At 33.9% G+C, this 13,281-nt stretch overlaps 2 protein-coding genes across 2 annotated transcripts in view; both read right to left on the reverse strand.

The window, feature by feature from the left end:
* LOC147917520 (uncharacterized) overlaps nucleotides 1-1,286 on the reverse strand; it is a 128,854-nt gene extending 127,568 nt beyond the window's left edge. Inside the window, exon 1 of the mRNA XM_087424780.1 lies at nucleotides 1,273-1,286. The gene's annotated coding sequence lies outside the window, so the exon portion shown is untranslated. The remainder of the gene's footprint in view (nucleotides 1-1,272) is intronic.
* Nucleotides 268-13,281, reverse strand: part of DPH6 (diphthamine biosynthesis 6) — a 182,126-nt gene continuing 169,112 nt past the window's right edge. The window contains exons 9-10 of the mRNA XM_087424765.1: nucleotides 3,317-3,467; nucleotides 268-1,418 (exon numbers count right to left, since the gene is read on the reverse strand). Of these exons, the coding sequence (XP_087280891.1) occupies nucleotides 1,324-1,418; nucleotides 3,317-3,467 (246 nt within the window). The 3' untranslated portion in view covers nucleotides 268-1,323. The remainder of the gene's footprint in view (nucleotides 1,419-3,316; nucleotides 3,468-13,281) is intronic.

Here is a 13,281-nt window from a genome sequence, read left to right on the forward strand (position 1 = left end):
AAGAAATACACTGTGGTTTCTTCAGATGACAGCATCATAATTCATGTAGTTCTCCCCTACCTTTTCACAAAAAGGCCAAAACCCCACAGGAAATGTGAGTACTGACATTTTCTACCCAGGATCAAAAACTGACTATTTTGCCAGAAATTGAAAACAATATAGCTAAAACAGTAAATACACAGTAATGTGTTGAAAGAAATAGGTTGCTGGACTAGCCAGTGACACAATCCATCATTTCTATTTTAACTTCTGATGGAAAGAAAGGTAAAAAGATAATAAATAAATATGTTTAGATTGGCTGACTTCCATGCAAATGTAATGAAAACCAAATAAATGTTAAAGAATCTCTTTGCATTAATTTACAGTTTATGCCTCAAAGATTTACACTAAACACTATGCCTTTAATGGCAAATTTGGTTATACATTTCTAGCTGATTTCCAGGCAGTTAAAAGCTAGCTTAAGGGCCATCTAGAAGGCATGATTTCTTTTCTTTCCACAAAATGCTAAAGCTTCTTTATCATTCTGCATTCAGCCATGAACTCGGCTGCACAAGCCAAACGTAAAGATTTTATGGGGCAATCTATCATGCGAATTCGTGAACAAGAATACAGGCCTACTCATGCAGACACTAAGGGTGATTTCCATTTTTATGAATGAAAAAGAACCCTGCATAAACATTCTTTATTTAAAGTTTTAAATGAAGAAAGATGCAAAACAAAATGGGAGCATTTTGTTTTATATGTCAATATCTTGTAAGAGGAGCAAAGTAAAGGATCTGGCTCACAGGATTCCCAAGACAGCAGTACATCCTTTGCATTAAGTACATAAATGAGATTTATGGCCACTGACCTAATCTTAGATGCCAAAATGTACAGCAGGAACAGCTTTCTGAAAAACTTAATTTAAAATTATGGTGTTAACAAAAGCACTTTAGGAAGCAGACAACTCTGCCCGCATACATACACCCACGCATCTAGGAGACATGACTATAGAAAGCAGCCATGGTTATTTGCGTAAAGCTTTAGAATACATTTCAGAGGTAATTCAAATCCACAGGTTTTACTTTTTCTCCCTACCACCTTGATTTTGATGAATTTCCAAATAAATGCATATTGCCAGACAGTTGATTTTTATCACTAAAGGTCATTTAATACCAGATATTCATAGATTCAGGTTTGGGGAGGCTTAGAATAAAGAAAAATAACTGTTAATTCTTTTTCTGAATTTTAAAAGTAGTTTCTTTACTCACTAAGTACCAACTAAATTAGCACCTTGGAGAGAAGAAAAGGCTTGAGCAGCTGCACTTATAACACTTTCTTCACTTAACTAGAGAAAGGGGGCTGTGATGCTGCTAATCCACTGGTAACCACTTGGAGATTTTCCTGAACACATTGATTTTTGACCTTAAAAAGAAAGACTAAAAAAAAAAAAAAAAAGAAGAAAACAGTAAGTGAAACCTATAATGACAGATGTCAAATCAACAGTTTCCTAATATAGTCCCATAAAACAAAATTCCTGGAAAAAATAACATCCTGAATAATAAAATGTGAAGTTAAAGAAAAACATTCCTTCCCTTATCATTGGGTTTTAACAAGTGAACTATGCATAGTTAGAGGAGGTAAACATAGTAACAAATGTTTTTCAAATGATTTCAAAAGTTTTACTTTTAAATATAGATTTGGAGCACTGAAATGTACATTTTAGGTATATGTAAATATATCATCTCCCTGAAATAGATAAGTCATGCTACTATGTAACATGTATATAGGGCTAAAAAGATTTTTAAAGAGTACCATTGAAAATTTGCAATTCAAATGCAGGATTCAAAAGAACACTGGGTTCTGTAAGTTATCTGAAAATGCAATTCTAAATTCCTCCCCTAGTTTAGGTTGTCTCAAAAGAGAGTTTAAAATAAGAACTTGGATGTATTTCTTTGGGAGGTGAATCCCAGGAAGTAGAGTGAGAAGGCATGGGGAGTGAGACAGGGAAGGAAAAGCCAATAATGCTACTGAGTTGGTTAATGATCTGGGCAACCAAGGACCGATTCTACTGGGGATTCTCTGAGGAACTCTGTAGAATGTGCCTCAGAATTGCTCATCTGAAGGATGTCAGGCTGGTGCATTTATTCACAATATGCCGTCTCCCATTAGTTGAGGGTTGCTGCAGGTGGCAGTTAACTCCCTCACCCTTCCAGGCTTCCCTGGCACAAGGGCTGAGTAAGCTCCCTCGGCTTCAGAGAAAGCCCTGACGCAGAAGAATGGAGAAATGCACAGCCCGAGCTTATGGCAGAAAATTGTCAGTGTGCCCAGACTGTTTGGCACCGCCGTAGCTGGGATCAGAGGTGGGACAATAGCATGTGACGAGGGCACCAGAAACCTGTGCCTCAGATGCCAGGTCATCTACAAAAGCTATCACTACATTACTTTGAATCAGCTCACAGGATGGAGATTAATAAGACTCTTCATAAATCTAAAGTTTTTGGATTCTAAAATACACTGTTATTCCCAAATTTTAAAAAAATCTGAAAACAATCTAATTTATAAAAATAATTTATGTGTTCATATAACCAATCCAATTTCCTTTCCAATTAACATTTTTTTTGGTGTGTGAGGGTGTGTGTACTTTCAGAAGAAATTAATGTTTAAACTAGGGAAAAGGATAAATTTGAGGTCTAAAGAAAAAGAGAAGGAACCAATGATGCTAGAAGAAAGAAAAAGTATCACTGAAATAGGTATTTATAACAACTAATTTTCACATTGTGTCTGCACTACAAAGTTATTTAAATGGAAAATAATGTAATTTGATCAGTTTTATTCTTTTTTATCTCAATAAAGAACAGTCTGGTTTGGATTAATTTCACATTTTTCAACTTGTTGTTTTGGCATCATGAACAAACACATTTTCTTAATTGTACTTTTTAAAAGGCCATATATCATAGTGGTTAAAATTGCTCAGGCCTTGGGGTCAGATGCTTATGTTTGAATTACCACTCTATAACTTACCAGTTATGCAAAATGGTGACATTGACAGTACTTAGTAATATATTCAGTAATTGGTACTTTAGGATTAAATTACATCATACACGTGAAGCCCCCAGAAGAGTGTTCACCTTACAATAAGTGCTTGGTAACATTAGAGATTATTATTATTATTGTTAATATTCTGCAAAAATTAGGAAGTAAAAAGTCATAACAGCAAGTTTGTAATTATGTGTGCATTCATAAACAATTACAGCAAACAATAAAGAACAAATAAACAATGTGCCAAACAATAAAGAAGAAAAAGAGAATATAACTGAGCAAAATATAAACTCACTCTTTTGTAGAAGGGCAGCCAATGATTTCCAGACAGGAGGGGGAGTTTCATTTTGGTCTTCTTCCTCTGTTACAGCAAGGATGTTGTCCTCAGTACAGTTCACCTCACGTGAGCAGTGACTCATAAACAGCTTGTCTGAGGATGTCAAATGCTAAGAGAAAAGATTAGCGGGTAGAATGAGAAACAATGAATCAAGAAGCTAAAAAAAGAGCTCAAATTGGTTAGGTAAGTGCAATTTACATTTACTCAAGATAAAACTAATAGGAAAATGCAATATCTGAGAATGGCAAACAAGGTGATATTGGTGACACAATGTGGTCAAAGACCAATGTACAAAACAGCAGAAGCCCTACTACAACCACACAAATACTTGGTGTATTGCAATCATAAAAAGGAGCAGAAGCGTTACACTACAATAGCATAGAGTGAGGTTGTGAATTGCACAAAGAAAAGGGAAAGATATCATATAGCTATTAAAGGCAGAAGAGACAAAGTAAAAAAGCATCAATTAAAAAAATTAAAGGGGCTGGCCTGGTGGCGCAAGCAGTTAAGTGTGCACGCTCCTCTGCAGTGGCCCGGGTTTCGCAGGTTCGGATCTCAGGCGCGCACGGATGCACCGCTTGTTAAGCCATACTGTGGTGGCGTCCCATATAAAGTAGAGGAGGATGGGCACAGATGTTAGCCCAGGGCCAATATTCCTCAAGAAAAAAGGGGAGGATTGGCATCGGATGTTAGCTCAGGGCTAGTTCTCCTCACCAAAAAAAAAAAAAAAATTAAAAATTCTAGCAGGAAAATGGGGTTGATCATGCAATGGAAGGCCAGCAATAGAAAGTCATATGTTAGCACCATTAATAAATGAGTTCAATGAAATAAATTAATTAATACATAAACTAACAACATTGTCTAAAGTAGGATAAAGTAATATAAATGAGCAAACTTAAAGCACTGAGCATACCTGTAAGAAACTAAATTTATGTTCAACCTGGGTTAAATTTATTACTGCATATTGGTACAATTGATCTACATTACCATAATAGGCACCAGATAGCCAGTAGATGTCCATTTTTAATTCTTCAAAGTCCTCTAATTTTGAATTTAAAAGTGGAATAGAGAAGAATACTTGAGATTCTGTAAATTCAGCTCTAAAAAAAACATCATTTTTTCAAAGATGAATACTGTCTAAGGTTACCTTAAAGAACAACTTTCATCAATTAATCCCAACAGACTATTGAGTTTCTAATCAAGTTTGGTTTAAAATAGGGAGACATACATAAAATATATCTCGAAGGTAAATTTGTATATCACAATAGAAAATAAAGTACATTTTTCCCCCCAGTTTATCAAAGCGGTTTCCAAGCAGTTTTTAAACTGGGTTTTCACATCAAAACATAGTGTTCATATTATGTAGGTTTTCATAATATGAACCTGAGAAAAAATGTTGAATGTTTTCCTGTAAAACTAACCAACAAATTTTAGAAAAGTCAAAGATGATTAATTCATGCTCATCAGGTCTGTTTTTCTCAATAATGTTGAATGGAGGTTCAGTAATTCATGGGTTATCTGATTTCCTTCCTTCAGATACAGTCCAATGAGAACACAACTCCGTCTAGTATTCCTGCCACCTGGCTTTAACATTTATCAACTCAAGGCTAATCTTTTTCATCTATACTTTCACCCACTTCGCCTTATCTTCACTGTGATTATGTTGAAGGAAATCCCAGATATCATAGCATTTCATCTGTATATATTTCAGTAAGTGAAGACAGAGTACTCCTTTTTAAAAATATATATATATATAACCACAATACAATGATCACACCTAACAAAATAATTCCTTAATACCATCAACTATTTTGTCAATGTTCACATCAAAATTTGATGAAATACAACAAAATTTAAGATCTCTTAGCAAATAGTATAAAAAATGGCCAATGTCCACACCTAATCTGTATATGTGCCTTAATTTTTAAAACATATTTGTTAATTAACTGAATGTTGTTTTCGTATGAATTATTATCAGGTAAAGTTCTGAAGTATGCAATATTATTTAATTTAAAATCTCCATTAAGCAATACAGAAGGATCTTGACTTTAAGATTCAGTACTTGCCAATGAATTACCTCCATGTTCACTTTTTTCTGTGAATAAGCACCCTAACTTATATCTACACACGTACACAAACTAAAAAGGGATAATACTACTTCCATGCTCACTGCACAAAAGTGCATGATGTCTTTCTAGTTATATTGCTGCCTCATTTTCTATATATACTGCCTCATGTTCCAATAACTACTTTATCTATCTATGGTAGCAAGGAATAGGTAGAGCCCAGACTATTTTAAAAGATGGCTTTTAAATCAATCATTCATCCTTCGACAAATTTAAAGAATTGACTAATTCACTTTAACTTAATCCAACAAATATTTATTGAGTGTCTACTAAATGCTAGGTCCCCATGATGTTACATGCACTGTGATGTCAGCAGTCAATAAGAGAGAAATGATCTCCCTCTCATCAAGCTTATAATCTAGTCTAGGAGGAAAAGTGTAAAAATATGCTAAAGCAATGCCCATGTAATCTATTTCTAAAATTAGGATATTTAAAAGAATCTCTAACAACATTTGTTTCTCATGTGGAAAATATGATTTTACTAAGAAAAAAAATGAGAGAAAGCTTTCATATAGGAGGTCACTCAACATCAGTGGGACTAAATTGTTTAACCTAGGTTTTTTCTGGATAAGGCATTCATTACTTTTCAAGTTTAATAACAGTTAGCTGTGTTTAAGGTAGGGTAAACAACTTGTAATTAAACCTGAAGTAATCAATTAAGATAAGTTTGAAACGTTAAGTCTATGTTTTACTATTAGATAGCTTTCTTTTTTAGAAGTTTATGATTACCACTGATGATAAAGAGAAGCCAGACTGGAAAGAAAAAGGATTCCAAGTACATACACTAAGTTCAAAGAGGAAATGTAAATTGCCAATCCTAAATCCGTTTAAAAATGTTCTCTATCTTTAGAAAAATATTTGTTCCAAGCTGAAAGCCCCATTATGTGCAATGGAACTGAACCTTAGCTTATAATTAGGGTTGGGTCAAAAGTCTAAACCAGAAATTCGAAATACACATAAATATTTGACCTGAATAAGGAAAGAAAATCTCCAGTTAAGTGAAAGCTGTTAAGTTTGAAAGTTCTCGGGAGATTCAATTACTATTCCCCGTTCTTTTAGGAAACATAATTCAGGAGAGGCTCAAAAGGAAGTTTAAAAAATGCTAGATTCCCAAAAGATTTTATATTCTTTCATTAGATATTCACTTATTTAGGTAAATAAATGATCAAGTGATAGATATCAAATTGAATCAACAAAAAGAAGCAATTAAATAGTATATGACATAATACATTGTATAATACTTTCCTACATGTGGACCACGGTCTAAATTATAAACAAAATTAAAAAAAAGGTTACTGGAGTCCATAATTTTGTTCTGAACTTTATTTAGTTACAAAGAAGACGGAAAATTCTTTATTTACGTATCATGTCACAGTTAAAGAACATGCAAAAATTTAAGCAGATACCAGTTCCTATCTTATTTCAAACTGAACTTGAATTACTTTTGGACCTAATCCAGAGGAATCACTTTAAAAACAGTGAAGAATCTTATTTTGAAAGTGACTTTAATCCTTTGCCTTTAGTAAACTATCAGAAAAAAGAACCACTTTAAGAAAATGTTTTTATATGTTTGAATTGGATGAACAATCCATGAACTCACACACATGTTAAAGGATCAACAGAGATTGTCAAAATATGTGGCTGCAAAGTATCATATTAAATAGCATTTGCTTAATAAAGATAGAATTCTTGATATAACGTGGCACCCAACACACTCCTAACATTCACTGTGAAAATACTATCACTCAAATAACATAACGACTTAAACATTTTCTATGATTATAGTAGCCATTTTCTAATTAAGAGATATTATTAAATATTAATATTATTGTTTAGTAATATTAATTTAATATTAATTAAAATTTATAAATTTAAAAATTAAATTAGGGGCCGGCTCCGTGGCTTAGCGGTTAAGTGCGCGCGCTCTGATGCTGGCGGCCTGGGTTCGGATCCCGGGAGCGCCCCGAGGCACCACTTCTCCGTCCAACGTGAGGCCGAGTCCCACGTACAGCAACTAAAAGGATGTGAACCTATGACATACAACTGTCTGCTGGGGCTTTGGGGGGAAAAAAACTGAATAAATAAAATCTTTAAAAATTAAATTAAATTTAATATTAATAGTAATTTAATATTATTAAAATTAGCTGATTTTTAATATTTGAGACTGACCTACTTTTTGGGGGTACCATTTTAATCATTAATTCTTCTTAAGACATTTTTTTTCTGTTCTGTCCAAAACTACTTTCCTGCTTCCAAAGACTTCAATTCCTCAACCTGCTTCTAATATACTGAAAACGCTGATTATAACAATAAAAGTATTACACTGAAAAACATAAGCATTCTTCTGTTGTCTCACAAAAATTCTTTATTTGCAACAGATTGGGAAGTTCCCCCCTACCTTTAACATGTAAGTATAGATTTTGTCCTTAGATTATAATCCATTAACATTTTAAAAAGATTATTACCTAATTTTAGTGCAAACAAGAAAAATTTAGAAGCAAAAAATCTAGAATTCCTTCCTAACAAATCATTTTCCATGTTTCTTCTTGTACTTTTTTCAGATGCATAAGTTTTACACATCTACCATCATACTATGGGCACAACTGTGCCTTTATCATTTAAAGGATGTAATACACAATTATCAATATTGCATACCCTGTATAATAACTATTTTCAATGGATGTATACTACTCCGTTTAGTTGATGTGCTATAACTATTGTTATTAAAAAGAAAAAGGCAAGAGTTTCCATATTTTAAATGCCTAGATGAGTACCTGGTATACAGTAAGTTCTACATTAGTTTTGGCCTTCACTATCGTCATTATTATTGTTATCATTGCTGTTATTATCGCAATTATAATTGTTCTTCTGTTTTTTTTTTTTTTGAGGAAGATTGGCCCTGAGCTAACATCTGCCAATCCTCCTTTTTTTGCTGAGGAAGACTAGCCCTGGGCTAACATCCATGCCTATCTTCCTCCACTTTTTTATACGGGACGCTGCCACAGCATGGCTTGATAAGCCGTGCGGTGTTGCTGCGCACCCGGGATCCCCACCGGCGAACCCAGGGCCGCCACAGTGGAGCGCGAGCACTTAACCGCTTGCGCCACCAGGCCGGCCCCTATAATTGTTCTTTTTTTTTAAATTTTTTGTTTATTGCAGTAACATTGGTTTATAACATTGCAAAAATTTCAGGTGTACATCATTGTACTTCTATTTCTGCATGGACTACATCATGTTCACCACCCCTATAATTGTTCTTAAAGTACTGGAAAAATGAAACTTGAAAGGAAATGAGATACAAAAACATTTAAATTAAATTGATATGAAATATTTTGTGAAGGCCAAGACAACTAAAAAGATACTAGAAATAATAAAACTTTTGTCAGCTAGTTATACAAAGTGAATTTATTAAAAAACAGAAGCTTTCTTTATACAAATAATAACTTGTCAGAAAACATAATGGGAGAAAATCATAATTATAGGTAACATTTACCGTACATTTGTTAAGTGCCAGGCATGTTGTAAACACCCTAAATTTATTGTATTTACACATTGATCTTCAAAACCATTTTATGAGGTGCTACCATATTCGTGAATATAAGACAATATCTACTGTAATACCCATCACCATTTCAAAGATGTTAAAATATGGAAAAAAATGTGTCTTAGAATCAGTAAAATACAGTATTACCGTCCCTATTTTATAGAAGAAGAAATCGGCATGAGAGTTTAGAAAACTTGTTCAAGGTCGCTCAACATGCAAGTGGAAGGCAGCCTGATTCACTTTCTAACTATTTCTTGGTATACATAAATAAAACTGTTTTTCTAAATTAACCTTGTATCCAGAAACCTTACAAAAGGTCAGTATTAATTCTAAATGCGTTTGTAGATTTGTTTTACCTTTTGTTTTTATACAGTTACAATCTACAAATATGACAGTTTTATTTCTTCCTTTCCCTAACTTATACATTTATTTTTCTTGCCTTCTCCATTGGTTGAACAGATGTGGTGATTTCAGACATCCTTATCTTGTCTTTAAACTCAAATGAAAAGTTTTCATCATTTCACACTGAAGCATGATGTTTGCTGCATCTATTGCAGGTGATCATGTCTTTGGTATTCAGTTAATATGGTAAATTCATTGACTGATTTTCCAATGTTAAATCATCTTGCATCCCTGGAATAACTCAACTTGATCATGATGTAGTATTCAGTTTATATATCATAGGTATAATTTGACAACATCTTGTGAAGGATTTTTAAATCTATGTTCATGAGTGAGATTTGATTAACTATTTTTCCTATTTCTTAATGTCATTATCAGATTTTATTTCCAAGTATATATATATACTCTTTGTGTGTGTGTGTGAGGCAGATCAGCCCTGAGCTAACATCCGATGCATCCAATCCTCCTCTTTTTTGCTGAGGAAGACTGGCCCTGGGCTAACATCCGTGCCCATCTTCCTCTACTTTATATGGGATGCCGCCACAGCATGGCTTGACAAGCGGTGTGTCAGTGCGTGCCGGGGATCGGAACCTGTGAACCCAGGGCTGCCAAAGCGGAGCATGCACACTTAACCGTTGCGCCACAGGGCTGGCCCCCACAAGTATATTTTTATAAAAATGAGAATCATGAGTCTAATGCAAATATGGATTGAAAATGTATCAAATATCAGTAAAGACTGATTTAACCCATTGAGCAAAGCTAGTCCAAGAGAATCTGAGAGAAGATACGCATGTAATAAAAGAACTTTGAAATAAGACTGAGGGATAGATATACAAAATTGGTTAATGTCCTACAGGTCAACTAAATTGTAACTTTTGGGGTTATCTTTTCTAATTCACAGAAACCACTCACATCCCTACTGGACAAAAATCTATATACTAATTAGTAACATCACAGAGTCTAGGCCTTGACTAGTAAATTGTAAGTAAAATAAAAATTCATCTCCTAGAGAATTAAATATTCCTCGAGTGGGCTAGTTCAACAACACTCCAAAATAACACTGAAAGGACGTGCAGTCAGTCATCCTTTCCAAAACATTTTCAGTAGAAATGTCAGGTATACTTAACAGAATCTAGATTATACTAACCTCATAAAATGAGTCCCCTCTTCTGTTTTCTTGAAAAGTTTCTGTAAAATTGGCAATTTTCCCCTTAAATGCTTGGTAAAATTTACGTTTGAAGCCATTTGGGCCTGGAAATGTGTGAAGGTTTGTAGTAGTAAATTTAATTTCTCTAATATATATAGGACTATTCAGATTTGCCATATTTTTCTGATGTCAAAGTTTTTTAGGAATTTTTCCATTTCTTCTAGGTTTTCAAGTTTACTAACATAGAGTGGTTGGTAATATCCTCTTTTATCTTTTTAACATATAAAGGAACCATAATGATGTCTTCCTTTTAAGATTACTGGTGCTGGTTATTTGTGCCTTGTCTCTTTTTATCTCAATCAACGTTGCCAGGGATTGATCAAGTTTAGTCATTTCCAAGAACCAGTTGTTGGCTTTGGTGACTTGTCTGTTTTGTGTTTATATTCTATTCAGTTAATTTCTTTTTTAATTTTATTATTTCCTTCTTTGTTTCTTTGTGTTAAATTGCTATTCTTTATCTAATTTCTTATAATGATTGCTTAATTTATTGATTTTCAGCTATTCTCCTTACATAATATAAATATATATTTGACGCTATAAATTTCACTGGAAATACTGCTTTAATGTCATTTCACAATTTTGATATGTCAAATTTTTCATTAGCAATTTGTTCAAAAAATTCATTAATTTCCCTTGGGATTTATTCTTTTTATTGTGAATTATTTAGAAATTTATTGCTTTATTCCACATATTTGAAGATTTTCTAGCTAGTTTTTTTTTTACTTTGGTAAAAAACACATAACATAAAATTTACCATCTTAACCATTTTTAAATATATAGTACAGTAGTGTTAACTATATGTACCTGGTTGTGCAAAAGGTCTCTAGAGCTTTTTCATCTTGCAGAACTGAAACTCTATACTCATTGAACAGCTTCTCCTTTCCCCCTCCCCCCAGTCTCTGGCAGTCAACATTCCCTGTTTGTAAGAGTTTGAGCACTTTAGACACCTCATATAAGTGGAATCATGCAGCATTTGTCTTTTCTGTCTAGCTTATTTTACATACTATTTCTTTTTTACATACTGAACCTCCATACGTTTTCCATAGTGGCTGCACCATTTTACATTCCCACCAAGAGTGCACAAAGGTTCCAATTTCTCTGCATCCTTGCCAACACTTGGTATTTTTTTCTATTTTTTTCAATAGTAGCCATTCTAATGAATGTGAGGTGACATCTCATTGTGGTTTTTATTTGGATATCCCTGATGATTAATGATGCTGAGCACCTTTTCATATACCTGTTGACCATTTTTAGATCTTCTTTGAAGAGATGTCTATTCAAGTCCTTTGCCCATTTTCAAACTGGATTATTTTTGTTGTCGAGTTGTTTTTTTGTTGTCGAGTTCTTTATATATTCTGGATATTAATATGGTTTGCAAATATTTTCTCCCAGTCTGTAGGTTGCCTTTTCATTCCATTGATTGATTCCACTGCTGTGCATAAGTTTTTAAGTTTGATGTAGTGCCAGTTGTCTATTCTTGCTTTTGTTGCTTGTGCTTTTGGTGTCCTATCCAAGAAATCATTGCCAGATCCAATGCCATGAAGCTTTTCCCCTATGTTTTCTACTAGGAGTTTTATAGTTTCAGGTCTTACAATTATGTCTTTAATCCATTTCCAGTTAATTTTTGTATATGATGTAAGGTAAGGGTCCAAATTTATGCTCTTGTATGTGGATATCCGGTTTTCCCAGTATTATTTGTTGAAAATACTGAGCTTTCCCCATTGTGTAGCCTTGGCACCGTTGTCGAAGATCATTTGACTATACAAACGAGGGTTGATTTCTGGGTTCTCTATTTTGTCCCACTGGTCTACATGTCTGTCTTTATGCCAGTATGATACTGTTTTAATTATTGTAGCTTTGTAACATACTTTGGAATCAGGAAGTGTGAAGCCTCCAGCACTGTTTTTCTTTTTCAAGATTGCTCTGGTTATTTGGCGTCCTATGAGATTCCATATGAACTTTAGGATGGTCATTTCTATTTCTGCAAAACAAATGCCATTGGGATTTTGAGAGGGATTGCACTGAATTTGTGGAATGCTCTGGGTAGTATGAATAATTTAACAACATTAAGTCTTCCAACCTATGAACATGGGATGTCTTTCATTTATCTGTGTCTCTAATTTTTTCGGCAATGTTTATGTCTTTAATTTCTTTCAGCAATGTTTGTAGTTCTGAGTGCATAAATCTTTCATCTCCTTGGTTAAGTTTATTCTTAAGTATTTTGTTCTTTTTCAGGCTATTGTCAATGGGACTGTTTTCTTAATTTCCTTTTCAGATTGTTTGTTGTTAGTGTATAGAAATGCAACTGGTTTCTGTGTGTAGATTTTGCATCCTGCAAGTGCTGAATGGGTTCATTAGTTCTAACAATTTTTTTTTGTGGAATCCTTAAGGTTTTCTGTGTATAAGTTCATGTCATCTGCCAACAAGGAAAATTTTACTTCTTCCTTTCTGATTTGGATGGCTTTTTTCTTCTTCTTGCCTAACTCCTCTGGCTAGGACTGATAGCACTACGTTGAATAGAAGTGGTGAGAGAGAACATCCGTGCCTTGTTCCTGATCTTAGGAGAAAATCTTTCAGTTTTTTTCCATCGAGTATAATGATAGTTGTGGGCTTTCATCTATGGTTTTTATTATGTTGAGGTAAT

This window comes from Ceratotherium simum, chromosome 3 (genome assembly GCF_057802395.1).
Source record: "Ceratotherium simum simum isolate JZ-2026a chromosome 3, ASM5780239v1, whole genome shotgun sequence".
NCBI classification, from domain to species: domain Eukaryota; kingdom Metazoa; phylum Chordata; class Mammalia; order Perissodactyla; family Rhinocerotidae; genus Ceratotherium; species Ceratotherium simum.